We start from the raw sequence: 22,757 nt of genomic DNA, 5'->3' as shown, positions 1-22,757 counted from the left end.
AAAACCTTCATCCTTTACAACCACTTTAAAGCGGTAGTAAACTCTGCTTTGTCACTTTTACCTACAGGTAAGCTTATAATAAAATGTACTCAATATGAATAACGGTGCACGTTTAGGAGATATTCACATTCTTTGCAGCCAGTGACGTCACCCACGCATATGCACTGTGCTCTGAATGGAGGGCACACTGAATGTGCCATCAATCCAGAGCGCTGTGTGGTGACTCCCATGCGCGGCTTGGCGGTCAGAGCCGGCAAACCCAGAAGGAAGACTAGGTGAAGATGGAAGCCCTGTAAGTGGTGACAGTGTGCTGCTGGAGGGATCCATTTTACGCCCGTGTGTACTGGAGTCGGTCTGACTGAAGCCGTCCTTTCAGCCAGCTTCTGTCGAAGGAGCATGACCAAAAAACGTCTGCCAATTGGCTCCTGATCAGCTCTCTCAGCCAAAGTCTGTGAGCGCTGACCGGAGTGTTCTGGTGGGGGGCCGTCCCCGTCAGAACACAATAGCACAGCAGGGGAGATAGCTGTACGAATGTCAGATAATTAATACAGCGGCTCCTCCTGAGCTGTCAGTGTTTTTTGTTCAGCCTGCTGAGTTGAAAAAAAAAAACAAAAACTACTGGTGTGTACCAGGCTTTACAGGTAAGTCTTTCATAATGTGCTAGTATGCTATGCATACTAGTACATTAATCCATTAACTTGCAGGGGGACCAGATTTCTTTCTTTTTTTTTATTTTAGGACTTGACTAGCAATTTATAAAGGAACTGACAGCCAAATGCTGAACAAAAAAATTGAAGTTTAACCACACTAGCCCCAGTTCTCAAACTGCAAATTTATGATTTCAATTTTGTTCTAAATGATTAAAGGCTGCATTATAGTAATCACCAGAAAGCATTGCAAATTACTCTCTCTTTGCAGTAATTTGAATGTACAGGTTAATTCAGGTCAACTAATACACTGGTGTTTGCTCCTATATAATGCTAACTTTTAGCTTATTTTAACAATGAGGTTCTAATTAGGAGATCAGGAAAAGGAACTTTCAATAGTCATACTCATTTCATGCAGAAAAAAATAATAATTACACTCCAAAGTGATACTTATTTTTGTGAACTGAACATGTACTATACTGTGAACTGAGTATGTAGAACATTGGGAATGGCCACTGATAGAGAGGGGGGGCATTTATCAATTCTATCACACAGCAAGGCTGTGCTAAACAGGGGCGGTGAGATAGATTGTACTACAGAATTGCTACGTGCTTTCAGTGTAAAGCCCAGTATACACCATTAGTTTTCAACCCAGCGGGTTGAACGAAAAAAAAGCTGACAGCTCTGGTCGGAGCCGCTGTAATAATAATTCAACGTTAGTACAGCGATCTCCCCTGCTGTTCTTTTGTGTGTGTCCCCCCACCGCCACCACCATAACACTCTAGTCAGCACTCTTAGCCATTGGCTGAGAGTGCTGATCAGGAGCCGGAGGGCTGCTGGTTTTCCCAGCATGCTCGTTTAACAGAAGCTGGTCAAACGGCTTCCATACACAGGGGCAGAATGTCGGACAGTTTTTATTGAACCAGCTGATGTCGCCAGTTATTCAGCCCATGTGTACTAGGCTTTAGTCATAAATTCCTCATCTGCGTTTGGATTCATTTGCTAGTACGCATGCACAGGCGTAAACCCCAGTATAGACATGTATAGCCATTCATATACATGGGGCTGCTGAATGCAGCACCAGCAGGGAAATGAGCCTGAATATTACACTGAACAGCCATGTGCATGTTTTTTTTTTCTCTCTACAATGATTAATTTGTCACAGATCTATGCAAATCTGTTGCAGTTGACTCCCACTTACAGGCCTAGAGGTCACAACTACACTGTAAACCTATTGAGACTTTGCTGAATAAGAGGGAGCCTGATTACGCCCAATTGTTTACTAATTTGCTTTGCTAAATTTCCCCCGCAATGTTAGTAACATAAAGTGAACTTATATTTTGCCCATGCAGGATAAACCAACAGTTTCACTTAACTAATACCCTTCCCAGGCACACCTACTTACCTTTCTTTCCCACCTTTGTCATTCTGCCTGCTAAAGCTAGCGGTTACAGTTTGGGTGGAGTTGATCTCCTGATCGACTCCTCCCAAATGAGACAGTTGGTATATTTTTGTTCCTTTAGAGCTTGCAGGCAATTGGCTGCAGCGCTGATCAGTGTATTCTGGCAGCAGATGAGTCCTGCTGCCAGATTACAATAGCGCAGCGGTGGGATTCCTCCACCCATCTCAAATGTGTGGATGGGGGGGATCTTTTTTTTTTCCCATCTGGCTGACTGATCAAAAAAAAAAAAAAAAAGAAGATCAATCTATGGTCAACTTAGGAGGAAACAAAACACCAGGTACCTCTAGGTAGAAGGAATATGTGACTCACTATAGCTTCCTCACACGTTACAATGGTTATGCTTGATGACTGGCTGCTCCGGCACTCATGTCAATTACAGTGGGGATGGGGATTGAGTACTCAGCCTGGTGTAAACATCAAGAGGGCTTCCTCTCTTCACTTTCAGTAGCCAAATGGAGCAGCAGGGTATTGAAAAGAAGATGATCATGTGAAGCAGTGAAACGTTGTTGTGAATCTGTTGCATTTTCCTCTATGGGCAAATCACAGGTTCACTTTTAAACTAACAATTAACCGCTTTCCAACCAACCGCGGCAGTTATACTGCGGCAGGTTGGCTCCCCTGCGCGAGCCGTCGTAGCTATACGTCGGCTCGCGGGGTCGGGATAGCAGGCGAGGGCGCGCCTGCTGCACAGCGTGGATGCCGATGCTCGTGGCCGCCGGTCGCAATGACCGCCAGCCACGAGCGATCGTGACCAGGAGACACAGAATAGGGACGAGTGTGTGTAAACACACACTTCCATGTTCTGTTCTGACAGGAGTGACAGATCGTGTGTTCCTATTAGCTAGGAACCACGATCCGTCACTTCCTCTAGTCAGTCCCCTTCCCCTTCAGTTTGAATCACCTCCCAGGGAACACAGTTAACCCCTAGATCGCCCCTAGTGTTAACCCCTTCACTGCCAGTGACATTTTTACAGCAATCAATGCATTTTTATAACATTGATCGCTGTATTAATGCCAATGGTCCCAAAAATGTGTCAACATTGTCTGATGTGTCCGCCATAATGTCGCAGTCATGATAACAATTGCAGATCGCCGCCATTACTAGTAAAGAAATAATAATAATAATAAAAATGCTATATATATTTTGTAGACGCTATAACCTTTGCGCAAACCAATCAATGTACACTTATTGCGATTTTTTTTTTTTTACCAAAAATATGTAGAAGAATACATATCAGCCTAAACTGAGGAAATAATTTGATTTAAAAAAAAAAAAATTGGGATATTTATTATAGCAAAAAGTACAAAATATTGGGGGTTATTTACGAAAGGCAAATCCACTTTGCACTACAAGTGCAAACTACAAGTGCAAAGTGCACTTGAAATTGCACTGAAAGTGCACTTGGAAGTGCAGTCTCTGTAGATCTGAGGGGGACATGCAAGGAAAATAAAAAACAGCATTTTAGCTTGCACATGATTGGATGATAAAATCAGCAGAGCCTCCCCTCATTTCAGATCTACCCCTCAGATTTACAGCGAATGCACTTCCAAGTGCACTTGCAGTGCAATTTCAAGTGCACCTTGCACTTGTAGTTTGCACTTGTAGTGCAAAGTGGATTTGCCTTTCGTAAACAACCCCCATTGTGTTTTTTTTTCAAAATTGTCGCTCTATTTGTGGGAAAAAAAAGGACGTCAATTTTGTTTGGGTGCAACATCACACGACCGCGCTATTGTCAGTTAAAGCGGTGCAGTGCCTAATCGCAAAAAGTGCTCTGGTCAGGAAGGGGGTAAATTCTTCCGGGACTGAAGTGGTTAAACTAATAAGGAATATCTCCTATAATCAGACTGTTTTGATTCTTTGATATGATTTTGATAACAGTTTCCTGTGGTTTATAATCAGCTCACAGTGGTCAGTAGGAATATATGGACATAAAAATATACAGTGGGGCAAAAAAGTATTTAGTCAGCCACCAATTGTGCAAGTTCTCCCACTTAAAAAGATGAGAGAGGCCTGTAATTGTCATCATAGGTATACCTCAACTATGAGAGACAAAATGTGGAAACAAATCCAGACAATCACATTGTCGGATTTTTGAAAGAATTTATTTGCAAATTATGGTGGAAAATAAGTATTTGGTCACCTACAAACAAGCAAGATTTCTGGCTCTCACAGACCTGTATCTTCTTCTCTAAGAGGCTCCTCTGTCCTCCACTCATTACCTGTATTAATGGCACCTGTTTGAACTTGTTATTAGTATAAAAGACACCTGTCCTCAACCTCAAACAGTCACACTCCAAACTCCACTATAGTAAAGACCAAAGAGCTGTCGAAGGACACCAGAAACAAAATTGTAGACCTGCACAAGGCTGGGAAGACTGAATCTGCAATAGGCAAGCAGCTTGGTGTGAAGAAATTAACTGTGGTAGCAATAATTAGAAAACAGAAGACATACAAGACCACTGATAATCTCCCTCGATCTGGGGCTCCATGCAAGATTTCACCCCGTGGGGTCAAAATGATCGCAAGAACGGTGAGCAAAAATCCCAGAACCACACGGGGGGACCTAGTGAATGACCTGCAGAGAGCTGGGACCAACGTAACAAAGCCTACCATCAGTAACACACTACGCCGCCAGGGACTCAGATCCTGCAGTGCCAGACGTGTCCCCCTGCTTAAACCAGTACATGTCCGGGCCCGTCTGAGGTTTGCTAGAGAGCATTTGGATGATCCAGAAGAGGATTGGGAGAATGTCATATGGTCAGATGAAACCAAAGTAGAACTGTTTGGTAGAAACACAACTTGTCGTGTTTGGGGGAGAGAGAATGCTGAGTTGCAACCAAAGAACACCATACCCACTGTGAAGCATGGGGGTGGAAACATCATGCTTTGGGGCTGTTTCTCTGCAAAGGGAACAGGACGACTGATCTGTGTACATGAATGAATGAATGGGGCCATGTATCGTGAGATTTTGAGTGCAAACCTCCTCCCGTCAGCAAGGGCATTGAAGATGAAATGTGGCTGGGTCTTTCAGCATGACAATGATCTCAAACACAACAAAGGAGTGGCTTCATAAAAAGCATTTCAAGGTCCTGGAGTGGCCTAGCCAGTCTCCAGATCTCAACCCCATAGAAAACCTTTGGAGGGAGTTGAAAGTCCGTGTTGCCCAGCGACAGCCCCAAAACATCACTGCTCTAGAGGAGATCTGCATGGAGGAATGGGCCAACATACCAGCAACAGTGTGTGACAACCTTGTGAAGACTTACAGAAAACGTTTGACCTCTGTCATTGCCAACAAAGGATATATAACAAAGTATTGAGATGAACTTTTGATATTGACCAAATACTTATTTTCCACCATAATTAGCAAATAAATTCTTTTAAAAATCAGACAATGAAATTGTCTGGATTTGTTTCCACATTTTGTCTCTCATAGTTGCGGTATACCTATGATGACAATTACAGGCCTCTCTCATCTTTTTAAGTGGGGGAACTTGCACAATTGGTGGCTGACTAAATACTTTTTTGCCCCACTGTATGTAAATTTTGAGAGATGGGAAAAATTAAGAGATGAAATAGAACATAAAGTATGAAGGGGAATGACACCCCCCTGTCAGGCCTACAAGAACTCAGACCATGAAGATTAATATGCAAAAACATGCAACTTTTTTTAGTAACTCCTTTTCCTTTATTCTGGCTTTTCAAAACAACACATAGAATAATTTAAAGCAGTATTAAACCCAAAAGCAAAAGCAAACATTTAATATATTGTATTTTACCAGTTCTTAGATGTGATGACTGCATTCATTTAGGCTTTCTTTCTTCTATTTTCATCTGGTGATCCAGCCAGCAAGCCTTTTATTTTTCACAGCACTCTCCAGCAAAATGTATCAGTTTACATGTATGAGACAAACCACTCAACACTGGCAGGGGTGATTAAGATAATCAGCTTTTTATTATTCATGTAAAACCTTTGTATATAGTGCTAATACATTTAACACTACCCTTCCCCCAGACTGACAATGCTGCTGTCTGCAGTGCCTCCTGTGCTCATTCATTGTGTCTTGCTGAGGCACGGTTCACACTGCCGCGACTTTTCATGCGACTTGAGAGTTCAAAGTCGCATGACAAGTCGCACCCCATTAACGGCAATAGAACCGTTCTAATCTGTGCGAAGTCGCAGCGACTTAGAAAAAGGTTCCTGCACTACTTTGGGGCGACTTTATCAGGACTTGTTTTGTCTTCTGTTAATGAAGTTGCAAGCAAGCCGCAATGAAGTTGTCCAGCATGTCGGCTGTTAAAGTCACATGACTTGATGTGAACCGAGACTAATACAGGAGGTGTATTATTGGCTAGATCACCAGGTAAAAATAGAGGGAAAAAAAGCCAAAGAAAACAAAATTGACGCATCCAACACATCTAACGATTGGTAGGCTGAAATATAATACCACTATTAAAGGTTATATAAAAGGTTTAGAGCAATAAAAACTTTTGATAGTAAAGCAATACATTTTTTATAGAGATCCTTGCATCAAGGACAGTTCTTTCAAATGAGGGACAGTTGGGAGGTACTGTATAGATACATTTTTATTAAAAAAAAAAAAAATCCCTTTTTTTATTTGGTCACATTATGATTCACTTGTGTAACATATGTGATGCATTCTTTTGGACTCACCAATAATGTGTAACAGCCGGTATCATACTGGTATAGACGGAATCCTGGGTTATTGGACTCCTTCTGTGATGCAGACTTAATGGGTGTAACAGCTGGTGTAACAAAGACAGATCCAACTGGTTTTTCTGAAATAGTATGCAATCAATATTTAAACTGATATTAGTAATTATAAAAGATCCACTACAGATGTTAGTTTATTTTGATTAATTTAAAGACCAGGTTTATCAAATAATAAAATTTTAGTTTTACATGGTTGCTGGTAGCTGAATCATGTGCTGGCTTTTTACATCACTTTACCATGACAAATTGAATACAATTAATTTTTAACAAAACATTAGTGTATGCTGTAAATTGCCTCCAGCACTGTTCCCGTTTCCTCTTTCTTGTGGCCGCCATTTTGCTGAAGACCAGAGCAGCCACTTCTTTATTGAGAACTTTCCCCTGCTCCTTAAAGAGGACCTTTAGTGTCCTCCCTCACCCCCCCCCATTTTCATTTTCTCTGCCGCCGCATACCTGGTGGTGTTCTAGGCACAGTCCAGATACTTACCCAACCACCAGATCCAGTGTTGTCCCCCTAACATCCTTCGGTCAACAGACACCGCTGGGTTCCGCTCCACCAATTTACTTGTGATGTTATTGAGAGGCCTGTCGGCCAGGCATCAGCTGGCGAAACCTTGCAATGATGTGCCGCTAGCCTCATTTTTGAATGAATGACTAAAGACCTTCTGGGATATGTGGCATGCATGTGCGTATCCTGGTGGGTATGGGCATATCCCAGGAGGCCTAGCAAGCACTATGCACACCATTCATCTAAGCGAATGACATGCATTGAAAGGCGGGGCCACGCTGTTTCTTAAAAAGCAAACACTGCCCGATTCTAGTAAAGGAGGGGGTGGAGAGGGGGGTAATTGCTATAGAGAGTGAAGGTGCGCATTAAGCTGGCCATACATGGCTCAGGTTTTTCTTTATTCATTAAGCTGGCTTTCCGCAATCAAAGAAAGTCAACAAAGTGGATGAGGAAATCCTTTCCACTGTGTCATTGTATTCTGACAGCGGGACTCCCCCCATCAGAATACACCGCTCAGCACTGCAGTTGATTGGCTGCATGCACTGATCAAGCAAAAATATACCAATAAGCCCATTCATGAGAAGTCAATCAGGAGATTGATCTCTCAGGAACGGCCATATATGGATCAAAATGTGTCCGGTTCCTGCTGAATTTCGATCCTTGTGTGGCCAGGTTTAATCTCAAAAACTGCATGTCACTTTAAAAAGTGCATTTCCAGTTTGATTGTATGTTTTGGCTCAGCTAGAGAGCAAGGCTGACAGTAGCTGCATATTGCTCAAGTTCACAGTGCTACCAAGGGAGAAAGGAGAGAATATTAAAGTTGTAAACCCTCAGGGTTTTTCACCTTAATGCATTCCATGCATTAAACCGGTGTTCCGCCGAAAAAAAAAAAAAAAATGAAAAGCCAGCAGCTACACCTACTGCAGCTGCTGGCTTTTAACAATAGGACACTTACCTGTCCTGGAGTCCAGCGATGTTTCCATCAGCTGTCAGGTGCTGCCATCACCATTGCGGGTAAGGGTACCCGGCAGTGTAGCCTTACGGCTTCACGCCGGGAACCCTACTGCGCATGCACGAGGCTTTGCTCTTCTCTCCTACTAGCCTGGCAACAGGGAGAGGAGGAGGGAGCCCCGCAGTGATGTCATGGGCTGCAGCCCGGACTCCCGGAAGTGGGAACAGGATACCTGTCAAAGACAGGTATCCTGTTCCCCCTCAACCCCGAAAGGTGCCAGTTGTGGCACCGGAGGGGTAGAGGAGACAAATGAGCGGAAGTTCCACTTTTGGGTGGAACTCCGCTTTAAGGTGAAAAACCTCCTGTCATGCAGCTGTCCCCAGAGCACCTCTATTACTTACTTGAACCCGGTCTTTCCAGCCAGGGGGACGAGCACACCAGCTCCAGCTGGTATCTCGGGTCCTGATTGGATAGATTGATGGCAGCGCAGCCATTGGCTCCCGCTGCTTTTCAATCAAATCCAATGGTGTGGGAGCTGGGGGCGGGGCCGAGTCCTGCTGTCTGTGTCAATGGACGTAGCAGCAGGACACGGGAGCAGGCCCGCATGAGTGCCCAGAGGGAGAGCGGCTCTCCAACGGGAGACTCGAGAAGAGGAGGAGCAAGGAGAGCCACTGAGGGACCCAGAAGAGGAGGATCGGGGCCACTCTGTGCAAAATCAACTGCACAGAGGAGGTATGTCTAACATTTTTTTTGTTTTGTTTTTTGAAACAAACCTTTACATATCCTTTAAGAACATAAGATGAGTCACTAGCCTTGTAAGTTACCTCTTTTGTGTCTACGTGGCAGGCAGAGTTTGTCCTGTCATCTCTCCTGCTTTTCTTTTCTCTCTGCCTAATCTACAGACTACTTACTGTTCTGATTATTAGCAGAATGCTGAGAATACAGTGAAACTGAGGAGACAATACCTTACTGGATTTTAAACCATATAGGCCCTTATTTTTAATGTTTTACATAGTTATACCTGCAAAAGAGGTCAGCGTGACCTAATCTATCAGAGCTTTCTGACTAATGTTCTACTTTAAATCCCTAGGAGGCACTTGCATGTGCAGAGTGCCTCCTAGGGATTTGTTCTATGAGCAGATTGATTGGGGACAGTAAAAGAAGGTGAGGATCAGAGAAGACAGGATCAAACAGCCTTTTTACACAATGCAGAGGATTAACCCCTTAGGTTCCGCAGTGAGTATAACAAGCGTGCTTTATTGCATATACAGACTGATTTTACTGTTGTGGGTTTAGTGAGAGGCCATTTAAAAGACCATGTTAAGGGAAGACAAAGTACTGAAGAAGTTTCCGTGAAAAACCATCAATCAATTCAATTAATGTATTACCTTTAAAATGTGGGTGATATTGTTCTCTAAGTAAAAAATCTGTAGCTGCCAAAGAGGAGCACCACAGGACCAGCTGTAGGGAGGAGTAAAGAGGAGAAGCAGTAGAGAAGATGGTAGCAGCTTATGAGTGGCAACTAGAATCTGGACCTATCACTGCTGGAGGGGGCCACACAAAGAGGTAACTGCGCCATTTTGTGCGATGATGATGAGAGCCTACCTATCCAATGCAGGAATTTTGTTCCATTTCACAAAGTCAACACACCACGTTAAGGATACTTGTTTTAAAAAAAACCCTTCCAAGGTTATTTGAATAACCTACATGGACAAGTGAAAACAAAAAACTGTGCTCTTCTAGTAAAGATAATTTTTCATGTAATGCGGTTCTAATGAAAGATGCAGTTGTACAAGAAAACCACAAAATTCAATTAAAATTATTAGATGTATTTTTCCACAACAAAATCACCTTTTTTATCCAGAACAACCATAATACTGTCACGGTGAGTATGTCCATAAAATTGGCCATCAATAATGTCTCTATAATTGCGAAAGATTTCCACCAGCCTCTCATTGAAATGGCCTCGCATTGCAGGTATCATTTCTGTAAATGGTAGGTATCCAATAGGAACATGTGCAATAATATATACCTAAATAACAATACAAAAAACAACTGATAAACAAGGGATAGTAGTAAATAAACAGAACAAGCAGTGATAACTAAATAGTACAGTAACTAACAACAATCTGGTCTTTGATTACTGATGTCAGCTCATTTAAGATTATTTATTTTAGGTTACTACATCCTTACTACTTCTTTATCTATTAAGAGGAAACTATGATATTTTGGGGGCCATTTTAAATTTATTTTAGTTGTTAAAAATTTTAAAACTGATGTTTTATATATTTTTACACTTTTTACATAATAGCATTATTATGCAAGTAAATGTTTAATACTGTGTGCACCCATGACAATTGTGTTACGAGGGGGTGCTGATAAGTACTGAGCCTTACCCAGAAAAAATTGAGATAAGAAGCTGTAAATTGCAGGGTGTACTGGCCAATTTGTCTATATTCAAAGGTGAAAAAAAATCAACTACCTATGATTTTAACTTATCTTTCTTTTTCAGGTCCAAGCTGAACATGGCAGCACCTCCAGAAAAATTCAATGTGGAAGAGCATAGGACCCTAATCAAATTCCTTTTTCTCCAAGGGAAAGGTGCGAAGCAGATCCATGATGAAATGTCTCAAAGTTTGGGTGTCAGTGGCCCTTTATATTAAGAGTGTTGAATATACAATCGCAGCATCGATGCATCGCGATTCAGACGTTCACGATGCTGCATCGTGATTCAGACGTTCACGTTGCCGCACCGGTGCCGCAAGTCGGCTGAAGCGATCTCTAATGACGTCATCTGTCACTCTGTGCAGTGTGTGGTGGATAAAGCCCCTCCCCTTCACTAAAGCAGAATGTCAGCTGATGAGCTGAGCGCCAGTACAGTGCAGGGGGGAGGAGCTCGAGGAGACCCGACATCAGGAGAGGCTTCCCTGGAGGAAATGGAAGGAGAAAACACACTGAGCAGCATGGAGGAGGGGGAATCGACTGACACTGAGAGCTTTTGAGTGTCAGTGTCACCGATCCCATCTCTCCACTACCATCACCCCTCTGCCCGTTCCCATCTATCCCTCTGCCACTGATCCCACCATCCCTCTGCCTCTGATCCCACCATCCCTCTGCCTCTGATCCCACCATCCCTCTGCCTCTGATCCCACTTTCCCTCTGCCTCTGATCCCACCATCCCTCTGCCTCTGATCCCACCATCCCTCTGCCTCTGATCCCACCATCCCTCTGCCTCTGATCCCACCATTTCTCTGCTACTGGAGAAAAATTTAGTTTTTCTGACTGCTTGAATTTTTGGATAAAAAGTTTTTAACTATGTGTACTTGCGCAGTAATCCTGATACATCGTGGATTCAAATCGAATTGTGGACAGAATAATCGTAATCAAATCATGAGACCAGTGAAGATGCGCACCCCTACTTCATATGCAACAGTAAAACGTTGGCCATTAAAACTGGCCATTTCGGTGTTGAAAGTGAAAAACCCTTTCTGTGTCACTCAGTGTCTCTGTGCCTGCAAATGTGAAAGCCACCCATGACATGATCATGGAGGGCCGCCGAATATCAGGCAAAAGTATTGCTACATATCTGGAAAAATCACATGAGAGAGTTGGTGCCATTATCCACAATGACTTGGAAATGAGAAAGCTTGCAGCAAAGTGGATCCCAAAACTTTTGACAAACAAAAATGACAACGCTTCGTCACACACTGCAGATGAAACAATGGCAAAACTGACCTCCTTAGGCTTTCAAGTGATGCCCCATCCACCCTATTCACCTGACCTGGCTCCTTCTGACTCATCTGTTCCCCAATCTCAAAAAACACCTAAAAGGACAATGATTTAGGAGTGTTCTGGAGGCAACTAATGCTGCAAATGAGTGGTTACACCAGCAGTCGGAAGAATTTTATTTGCAGGGACTTAGGAAGCTGCAGGACAGATGTCGCAAGGGCATTGACTTCCTGGGGGAATTTGTAGAATAGTGTGGCAGTTACAGTTTTGTATCTCAATTTTTTCTGGTTAAGGCTCAATACTTATCAGCACCCCCTCATACAGAGCATAACTGGTTTTCTACAAAGCACAGCAGTAGCTGTTTTCCTTTGGGATCTCTTTCTCTCAAATGGAAACTCCATAGCACCTCTCAGAGCAGGAAGGTAGTTTCAGTGTGAGAGGGAATGATCAGTTGTAGAACTTTCCCCCAAATCTCCCTCTCGTCTTCTAGAGCATTTCCCAGCATTAGCACAGATAATATCCTGTTACTTTAAAAAGGAAGTTTAAGCTAGATTTCTAGATCAACAGTTTTGTTCTGTACTTGCAACATTTGAAAAGGGATAAATGTAGAGAAATTCAGAGATTTTTCCCCAGACATACACTTTAAAGATTTTAATGGTAAACGGGAGTGAAGAGCTCACACTACTGTCTGGAACTGTGTAAATTAAATTTTCATAAGCAAATGTAAATTTTTTAGCCATGATCTTAGATAAGAAAGAGAAATACTGTGTATTCCTTTAAAACACATATAAATTCCTTGAGCTCAGTTTCAAGTGAGACATGGCATTTTAGACACTCTAATTAGTGCTGACATGAACCTGCAGTGGATTGGTAGAAACTGAAGTACACAAAGTAAATAGCAGTTTAGGGTTAAAGGGATGGGGTAGATTAAAGGATTCATGTTTAGGGTTAGGTCTTCAGTTAACTTTCATTGTGAAGGTTAACTGAAGACTGCAGGCTTATTTTACAAGCTTTAAGGCTGGGTTCACCCTGGTGCGATGCAGGAAACCCTGCGAATCCTGTGCGGGTTCCCACATCGCACCTGAATTGCAGACAGTTCACACCGACATCTGTGAACCGCTGCGGGTGTCAATATAAAGTTAAAAACTACCCCAGATTGGTTTGCAGACCGCGGTGCTAACTGTGAAATGGTGCAGGAATTGGATTGCATGGGTGTGAACACCTATGCAATCCGATTCCAGTGCACACCAAAAAAAAGGGTCCTGTACCATTTTGGTCCAAATGCGATGCAAATTCAGCCATACAAACAGCCTAAGTTAAGAGAAGAGGCAGGTTAAGTGTATGGCAGAATACAACTTCAGAAGTGATGTAATGTGTTGTATTGTATTGTAATGTACTCTGTTGTTTCTGAGCATGCATGGTCTTGGTCTTCCAATTTTTTTCAGACTAATACTGTACTGATTAAGGCAGTGGTTCTCAACTCCAGTCCTCAGGACCCACCAACAGGCCAGGTTTGCAAGATAGCTGAAATACATCACAGGTGATATCACTTGATGCTCAGTGATTGCAGTATTCTAGTCTGCAACTCCCCAAGGAGTTGCTTAAAGGAATACTTAAAATCTGGCCTGTTGGTGGGTCCCGAGGACTGGAGTTGAGAACCACTGGATTAAGGGAAATGGTTCATTCTGGTATCATATGAGAAAAATATTCATGTTTGTACCTTTGGATAATTTTGCAAGAACTATCGTGGTTAGCTCCCGAAAGCTGTGTAATAATCAGATTTTGGGTGTTGAAATGTAATACTGTATGTTGGATACAAGGATATTCAGCATTATCTTGTTTTTTTCTAATTAAAAAGTGACTGCCTTTTTGATGGGGCCTGCTGTACCCCAGATACTCATCTTGACAGTGATCTATAGCTGCTCCTGCCTGCATTGCAATTAATGTCAGTACCGTATGTCAAAACAATTAGTAGAGCCAAGGTTACTTACAAGTAAAGTTACATGAATAAAGTCCTTTGTGTTGAAAAAACTATTGAAAACAGTCAAGTGAAACAATGAAGGCTCATTTAGAAGCCCAATGAGGTAATAAAATGAAAGCAATTCCAATACCGGCTGAAGTGAACAAGTGGTTTTAAATCAAGTTCTCAGAAGACAGACACCGCAGCCCAGTGAAGTGAACATTTACCGAAAATGATGGCTGCCATTACAGTGGCATGCACGCATTGGTTTTGTGTCTGTCATCCAGTGAGGAATGTACCCAATAAGCTGATCCAGCGACAGTACTCATCGGGGTTATGCTGTGATAAATAAAGCTCACCAGGAGCCAAAGGTAATCCTCATAGTGTAGTATTTATTATTCTCCTCGGTGACCAGGCTGTGGGCCTCTTTCTTCCATCCGATTGGAGAAGTGAAGGAGATTGATCTTTCTGAACTGTATTTTCGTCTGGGAGGATTACGAGACACCCCTCCAAAAGTGAACAGGTAAAACAGTTCACATTTATGTATTTAAAATTATGTATTCGCCTGTATGAATGAAGATCGGTAAAGCATTTTTAGGAGGTGAGTGAGCTAAAATGGTGGAAGTCAAGACCTGTTGCCTGTTCAGCATATTAGAGCAGTGCTTAGTTACAGATTTTGCTATGAATGATACAACAACACGTGTGACACGTTCATATAACAGCATGCTTTGTAAAATCCCTCCAAAAAAGGCAATACACTTATCATGAGAAAACTACAAAGACCAACATTAATGACCTGCTTCTAAAAAATGCTAGTTACATGGCCTGTATACTGACCCTTCAATTTCTGAGTCACTGACATTGAACAAGTCTGCAGATTAAAGCAGCATACAGAAAAGACATGGTAACGTTTTAGGGGAACTATTTCCCTGTGGTCAGATATTCTAACCATGAAATGCGTTGTTTTTTGTTATTCCTATGCACTATATTTGAAATGCTTGTGCAAATTACTTTTTTGGGGATCTACCATTTTATTATAAATATGTAGTTTCTACCATATTCCTAAATGCATTGCTCTAATAAATATTACTTTTAGTTATTGCCATTTAAAGTATAAACAGTTATTAACACACTACTGTCTATTACCTTTTCAGTGTTTTGACGAGAAAATTGCAATGTCTCCTCCAGCCATTTTAACTGATCAGCTGGGTCAGTAATGTTGAATGTCTCTTTATTGGGACTGTAATAAAGATTTGTGTTTAAACTGATTATTCTCAGAGAGGTACCAGATGTGTTTGCCTTGTAGACCTGAGAATAGTATCCTCCTGATTGGGGAAAAAATAATAAGTATTAAGGATAATGAAATGGATATTTTCTTCATAAAACATTTAGAAATAACAAAAAAAATTAGGGGAGAGCTGGCAAGGGTTCAAGGAATACAAATACTTGGGCCACTGCTATTATGAGCAGAATATGGCACAAGTAGGGCAACAGGGCCTCTTTCAATATGCAGATATTCAGCCAATAAAAAAGATATGATCCCTTCATTACCAAAGAACTGCTCAAACTCATGAACACGCCACCACATCGCCACCTGGGAATATCACGTATCTACCACCTACTTTCCCACCCTTCATCTCAACAGAACACCGCCTCCATGGCATCCTGGGAGCTTTCCTTTCAGTTCACAGCTTCTCTGTCCCAATAGTGCTCTGCTACTCAACTAACTCTTAAACATTCCAAGTGCCTATCTCATTGGGAATCATCTAAAAAAACTCCTCCACAAGTGGTACCTAACACCGGATAGACTAGCTACCATTTTCTCTAGCCAGTCCTCTCTATGCTGGAGACTATGTGGAGCCATACAATCAATCTCACATATTTGGTGACATTGCCCTATTGTTACCAACTTCTGGTATTGATGTATTCTCCTTGACTTCATCCAATATTGGACTAATAATAAAACCAGACCCTAAGCTGGCCTTACTGGGAATAGGCCTGGATTCCTGGCCTCCTAAATTTCATACAATTCTCACACCTATTTAGAGCAATCAAGCTGACCCTTGCAAAACAATGGAAACAAATCACCCCCCCCCCCCCCCGATTAGTCAAATATTATAAGAATACTAAATGAACATGCTCTCTTTAAATATATGTTTGCCAAAGCCACCCTCCTATTAGATAAGTTTCTTATCAAATGGTCCCATTGGATCCAACACCTTTGCTCCACATTGCCACTTTAAATCATACCTAACACTTTTAATCACCTCTGCCATGGAATCCATCCTTCTCTCACAGGCATATCTAATATCATTACCATTTCCTTTCCTTTATAGAGTGTCATACCCACTTACCCACCATTCTTTTCTATTTCCACTCTCCTACTTCTCTCTATTCGTCTCTGGTGTTCTTGATATATCCCTACTATACTCAGGCAAAGTAACAAGTTATATCCCTGTGGTTAAATCTTAACCTGACTGTATTTACTGAATAACTCTTACCTGTTACTCTTCACTATAATGCCATGCTATTTTCTTTGAACTATATCTTACAATAAAGGAAATATTGGAAACAAAAGAAAGCCCTAATTTAAGTCCATGTAAAGGTTTTGTTTTAAAGTGGATTTCAACCTGATAGGATTCCAGCTTCACATCCCTCCTCCTTTCTTCTCCAGCTCTCCCAGGATTGGCTGCTCCACACCTCAGCATGATTGGGCATGGATGCTACTCATTATGGGGCATGATCAGTGTGACTGAAAGTTACTCATCATGGGGCATGATCAGTGTGACTGGATGTTACTCATCATGGGGCATGATCAGTGTGACTGGATGTTACTCATCATGGGGCATGATCAGTGTGACTGGATGTTACTCATCATGGGGCATGATCAGTGTGACTGAGGAGGATATTCATGGTGCAGTCAGCTCCCAGAGCCAGCAGAAAGAGTAGGAGAGTGTAGAGGTGGGCGGGGAATCTTGTGACATCACGACTCCGCCCACCGAGCTCTGGCAAAGAGACCCACCGATTCCAGAGTTTTGTGGAGCTCCTACTGCTGAAGGGGGTGACATTTGCAAGGTAGGGATACCTGCAGGAGGCTTGCATGTATATATACACATTATACATATATACATTAATACTGTACCATTAGTTTATACTGGGTGAGTGGTGGGTTCACATCCACTTTAACTGAAACCCTGATGAAGGGGGAGTGTCTTTTGGTATAAGCAACCTCTGTTTTATGTTGTGATCTTTTTCATCCAATAAACATACATTTTTGAGGAGAAAGTCTTTGGGTGTTTGCATTCATTTTTTTTTTTTTGTAATTTTATGGCCCCTGAAATGCATTGGCTGTTTTTAGACATGTGCAGAACAATTACATTTGTTTAATTTCCGATCAATTTAAGTTACTTTTCGATTTGTTGCATTCGTAATGAAATTTGTATTTGAATCAAAAATATCAAATCCATTCAAATTCATTGTGAAGAACAGCTGGTTGTTAAGGAGCAGGGCAGCCTGCCTGCTGCCACGTCCTTGACAACCATGACTCATCTGCTGTTAGCGGGACTCCCCGCTGACAGCCGAATGTAAACAAACATTGCCAGCATTAAATTAAAAAAGAAAACAGCATAGGGGTCCCACCAATCCATACCAGGCACTTCAGGTCTGGTATGGATTTTAAGGGGACCTCAATGCCAAAAGGTAAAAACAAAAATGGCGAGGGGTCGATGTCAAACCTTTTTCTGAGCATGCAGTCCGGCAGGTTAGAAAAGAAAGGAGGGAATGAGCAAGTTCCCCCCTGAACCATACCAGGCCACATGCCCTCAACATGGGGGGGTGCTTTGGGCAGAAGGGGGGGCATGGGGATAGGGGCCTCTTACCCACAACCCTGGGTATTGGCTGGGGGGGTCTGCAGGCAGGGGGCTTATTGGAACCTGGAAGGGGCCCCCAGGTCCTGGTTTCCCCCCTATGTGAATGAATATGGGGTACATGTCGCACCTGTTGCTTGCCTCCTAGCAGCTGACATCTCTGGTTCTCACTGATGGTAAATAAAGAAGGGGAAGGGGCTACCGATAACAGTGAGTGACCCAGCCCCTTCGTAAATTTACTGTCAGTAGGAACTGGAGATGTCAGACACCGGGAGGCAAGCAACGGGTGCGGACCTCTTAGGGGGACAATGTTTTTATTTTTTTTAACCACTTCCCACCCAGCCTATAGCAGAATGACGGCCGGACGGTGGTTCCGTTATCCTGACTAGGCAACATATAATGTGCTGCAGGATTACAGCCGCAGCGCGCCCATGGGGCGCACATCGCAGGAATCGGTGGTGCGGTGTGTTAATCTGGCAGAGGCTCTTTACCACGTGATCAGCCGCGTCCAATCGCGGCTGATCAAGATGTTAACAGGAAGAACCGTTGATCGGCTTTTCCTCACTCGCGTCTGACACAGACTCGAGTAGAGGAGAGCCGATTGGCGGCTCTCCTGACAGGAGGGGTCTGCGCTGATTGTTTATCAGCGCAGCCCCCCCTCAGATGCCCACACTGGACCACCAGGGAAGCCTCCAGCATGTGGATGGCCAGGTACATCCCCCATGGCCATCCACATGTGAAAATATATGCCCAACATATGCCAATCAGTGCCCACAAATGGGCACTGACTGGCACCTCTGTGGCACAATAAAAAACAAGGATGCCCAGCAATTCCACCCATCAGTGGCATCAGTGCCACCCATCAGTGTCTATCAGTGCTCATCCGTGCCCACCTATCAGTGCCCATCAGTGCCCATCCGTGCCATCTATCAGTGCCACCCATAAGTACCCATTAGTGCCACCCATAAGTACCCATTAGTGCCACCCATAAGTACCCATCAGTGCCACTTACGAGTGCCCATCAGTGCCGCCTATGAGTGCCCATCAGTGCCACATACCAGTGCCACCTATCAGTGCCACCTCATTGGTGCCACCTCATCAGTGCCCATCAGTGCTGCCTTATAAGTGCCCATCAGTGCAGCCATAGCAGTGCCCGTCATTGAAGAAGAAAATGTACTTATTTGCAAAAAATGTTAACAGAAACAAAGAAAGACTTTTTTTTTTTTTTTAATTTTTGGTCTTTTTTTACTTGTTGAGCAAAAAATAAAAATCCCAGAGGTGATCAAATATCACCAAAAGAAAGCTCAATTTGTGGGAACAGAATGATAAATAATTTGTTTGGGTACAGTGTAGCATGACCGCGCAATTGTCATTCAATTTGCAACAGCGCTGAAAGCTGAAAATTGGCTTGGGCAGGAAGGTGTATAAGTGCCTGGTATTGAAGTGGTTAATAAAGCACTTGTCAAAAACTGTTTGTGTTTTTATTTATTTTTTATACTTTTTTGTGAGTGTGAGTGGAGATCCTCGCACCATAACTAGCAGGCTAATGTAACTGTTAATTCATCAAGGCTGATCCTTATGTAGTCTTTCCTATAATTTCTGGAATTTTTTGTCCTTATTTTTCCTGGTAAAGTCCCTTCAACATCTTCTTTCACTATGTAGTAAGAGAACAAGACATTAAGCTTATTCATATACTAATTTTTATTCCTATTGATAACCCTGATTTATGTTATCACAGAAAAAACAGAGCATGTGATGTTTTTTTATTCTCCACGCTGCAAAGCACCACATTTGGACAGCACCCCCTGTTCTTACTGAACAGTGTAGGCTGGCATCTGAGCTCAACATTAGTAATAGCCACAAATTGGGCTTTATCAAGAGAGGAGCAGAGAAGCTGGAAATCGAGGAATAAAGAAGGGATTTTCTTTCATATTTCTATAGCAGTTCATTGGACAAGACAATACGGCATGCAGCCTACAGTAGTAGATTGTAGCAATAGTTTTTACCTAAAAAAGAAGTCACATTACACAAGGAACAGACATTATATAGGTGTGTCCAGGACAAGATGATATCTAAACATGGACCTGGCTAACATGTATTGCATCTTCATCATTATGGCCTATGTTATAGAGATACCCTTGGTCTTGATGGGAATCTGTATCTGCTGGGGTTTTTTTCAAATTGCTATGCATCCTGTTTGATTGGCAGTTAAAACATTCAAAACATGAAGGAAGTAAGTACAAGTCAGAGTATTAGATTGTGTAAAATTGGACATTTCAATACTCTATTTTTTTCTTGTTTGTTTCCTCCTTTGACAAAGCCATGACCTGAAACTCTCAAATAACCACAAGTAATATTTTACCTTTCCGGAAAGTTGTGAGAGCTTCCTCACACAGCCAGGGTTTCCAAAACTCTGCAACTGCTGTGTAAACTTCACTGCCTGATTCGGGCAGCTGATCCTAATAGTACAGAAAAAATAACCTTCTGTCAGGAACACTCTCATAAATGAACGTCACTTTTATAATTGTATATATATGTATATATATATATATATATATATATATATATATATATATATATATATATATATATATATTATTTATTTATTTATTTATTAAAAAGTGTGGTATTAAGTGTAAAGTGAGCTGTCAAAACCAAGTTTATAAATTAATAGACCTATATGCAAATACTAAATGTGTATAAACAATTGATACAAAATGACAAAAAACTTGAAACAAACCAGTGAAACAATGTCTGAAAAACAAAAGTCCTAAAATGAAATTAAAAAAATAATATATTGGTGCAATAAAACCTCTAATAAGTGAGGTCAAAATTATGGTTATGTTAAAAACAACCTTAAAAACAAAAAAATGTGTGTATAAAAAAATAGTCCATCTGTGAATCTGTTAGATCCAGTGAAAATGTCCATCCAAAACAATACAAGAGAATTGCCCCGTACACACGGTCGGACTTTGTTCGGACATTCCAACAACAAAATCCTAGGATTTTTTCCGACGGATGTTGGCTCAAACTTGTCTTGCATACACACGGTCACACAAAGTTGTCGGAAAATCCGATCGTTCTAAACGCGGTGACGTAAAACACGTACGTCGGGACTATAAACGGGGCAGTGGCCAATAGCTTTCATCTCTTTATTTATTCTGAGCATGCGTGGCACTTTGTCCGTCGGATTTGTGTACACACGATCGGAATTTCCGACAACGGATTTTGTTGTTGGAAAATTTTATCTCCTGCTCTCCAACTTTGTGTGTCGGAAAATCTGATGGAAAATGTCCGATGGAGCCCACACACGGTCGGAATTTCCGACAACACTCTCCGATCGGACATTTTCCATCGGAAAATCCGACCGTGTGTATGGGGCATTAAGGTTTAGTGCAAACATATACAAAAATACTTCACCACCGTGCTGAGGAATAAATATCATAACTAGCTGAATTACCCTGGTGGGGAGACACACAAACAAGGATTCTGTTTGGATTTCTTTAGCAGCAGGTGGAGTTGGTGTTCAGCATGAGTTCCAGCAAGTGATCATCAACAGCTGATTTCCGAGTTTGGAGACATGTGCATATAGATCCTTTTAGGATCTCTGGATCTGGTAAGCTGCCATCTATTTATTCCTCAGCATGGTGGTGAAGTATTTTTGGATATTTAAATAATGATATTTGAAGCGCTTCACAATGTGCATGAAAATGAATATATAAGAATAAATATAAATATAAATAGTCAAATAAATCCAGCGGTGAGTAAAAATTCCTAAAAAATCCAGCAATCAAAATAGTGTAAAATTATAAAAAATTAGTGACACCAAATGTGTAAAAAAATTCACATAAAAAATCCACATAAAAATAAATATATAGGGATGTATTCAGAAGGTTCAATTATACAGGTGTAGAATCCTGATTGGTATAGAGCTTTTGATCACTAGCAAAGCTGTTTAAAAACACTTGCTTAATCAAGGTGCTCATTGACCTTCATAGTAACAATGTGCTTTTTGCTTCTATTCACAACCAATGTGAGAATCATAAACAGGCAGATAAGAGAAAAAAACAATCATTGTGCAATAGTTAGGATACCAAGGTACACAGGCAAACTTCAATCCACTCACGTGTGCCTTATAATGATAAGGCATATGCAGGTTTTACTATAGCAGTCAGCCGCCTTAGACAGGAGCAGATTCAGTGCAGTACGCTGTGTGATACTGCTGATCTGCACAGAGCGTCCTTGGCTCCTCCCACGCGTTACATCACAGTCACGTGACTTTTTCAAGGATAATACAAGCTCTGACGGACTCAGCTTTATAGCACAACAGCAGAGTGGTTGCCATGGCTACAGCATGAGTTTATCATCATTCTGCTTCCTGCATATACTTCAATCCTGTTAAAACCTACTTTTATTAGACATGTAATTCATATGAATATCGTTGGTTTATCAAAACCACGATTCCATGTGTAAAAAACGCAGTGTGTAAAAAGTAAAAAATATATATATTGATATCTCTAATCACGTTTACTTTTTCAACTCCCTCCAGTGGTCACAATTGGTATAACATCTCACAGAGGGAATATATGGCAAAGCGTTGTCTCTAATGGTTTTGATAATTGACCAGTGCCCCATGATATCACAAAAATGGGGTATCCACATGCTCTGCTCATAAATGTATGGAAAACGGAGTAAACAAGATGACATGATATATATATATATATATATATATATATATATATATATATATATATATATATATAATATACATATATAAAATTAAAATAAGATATGATATAAGAAATAGGGAAATAATATTAAAATGTAAAATTAAAATCTAAAAATTCCATGATAGAATATTGCAAAAATGGATGATGACCATTATTTATATGCTAGAACT

At 41.6% G+C, this 22,757-nt stretch overlaps 2 protein-coding genes across 2 annotated transcripts in view; one reads left to right on the top strand and one right to left on the bottom strand.

Moving 5' to 3' along the window:
* The window catches only part of LOC141140247 (A-kinase anchor protein 7-like), a 91,229-nt gene extending 79,688 nt beyond the window's left edge, over window positions 1-11,541 (top strand). Inside the window, exon 7 of the mRNA XM_073627186.1 lies at window positions 10,815-11,541. Coding sequence (XP_073483287.1) covers window positions 10,815-10,868 — 54 coding nt within the window. The 3' untranslated portion in view covers window positions 10,869-11,541. The remainder of the gene's footprint in view (window positions 1-10,814) is intronic.
* SMPDL3A (sphingomyelin phosphodiesterase acid like 3A) overlaps window positions 1-22,757 on the bottom strand; it is an 82,126-nt gene that overhangs the window by 13,062 nt on the left and 46,307 nt on the right. Inside the window, exons 4-7 of the mRNA XM_073627183.1 lie at window positions 20,220-20,316; window positions 15,138-15,316; window positions 10,154-10,334; window positions 6,783-6,907 (exon numbers count right to left, since the gene is read on the bottom strand). Coding sequence (XP_073483284.1) covers window positions 6,783-6,907; window positions 10,154-10,334; window positions 15,138-15,316; window positions 20,220-20,316 — 582 coding nt within the window. The remainder of the gene's footprint in view (window positions 1-6,782; window positions 6,908-10,153; window positions 10,335-15,137; window positions 15,317-20,219; window positions 20,317-22,757) is intronic.

Source organism: Aquarana catesbeiana, linkage group LG04 (genome assembly GCF_042186555.1).
Source record: "Aquarana catesbeiana isolate 2022-GZ linkage group LG04, ASM4218655v1, whole genome shotgun sequence".
Classification (NCBI taxonomy): Eukaryota; Metazoa; Chordata; class Amphibia; order Anura; family Ranidae; genus Aquarana; species Aquarana catesbeiana.
The sequence above is the reverse complement of the archived record's forward strand: the minus strand, read 5'-3'. Positions and strand labels throughout refer to the sequence as shown.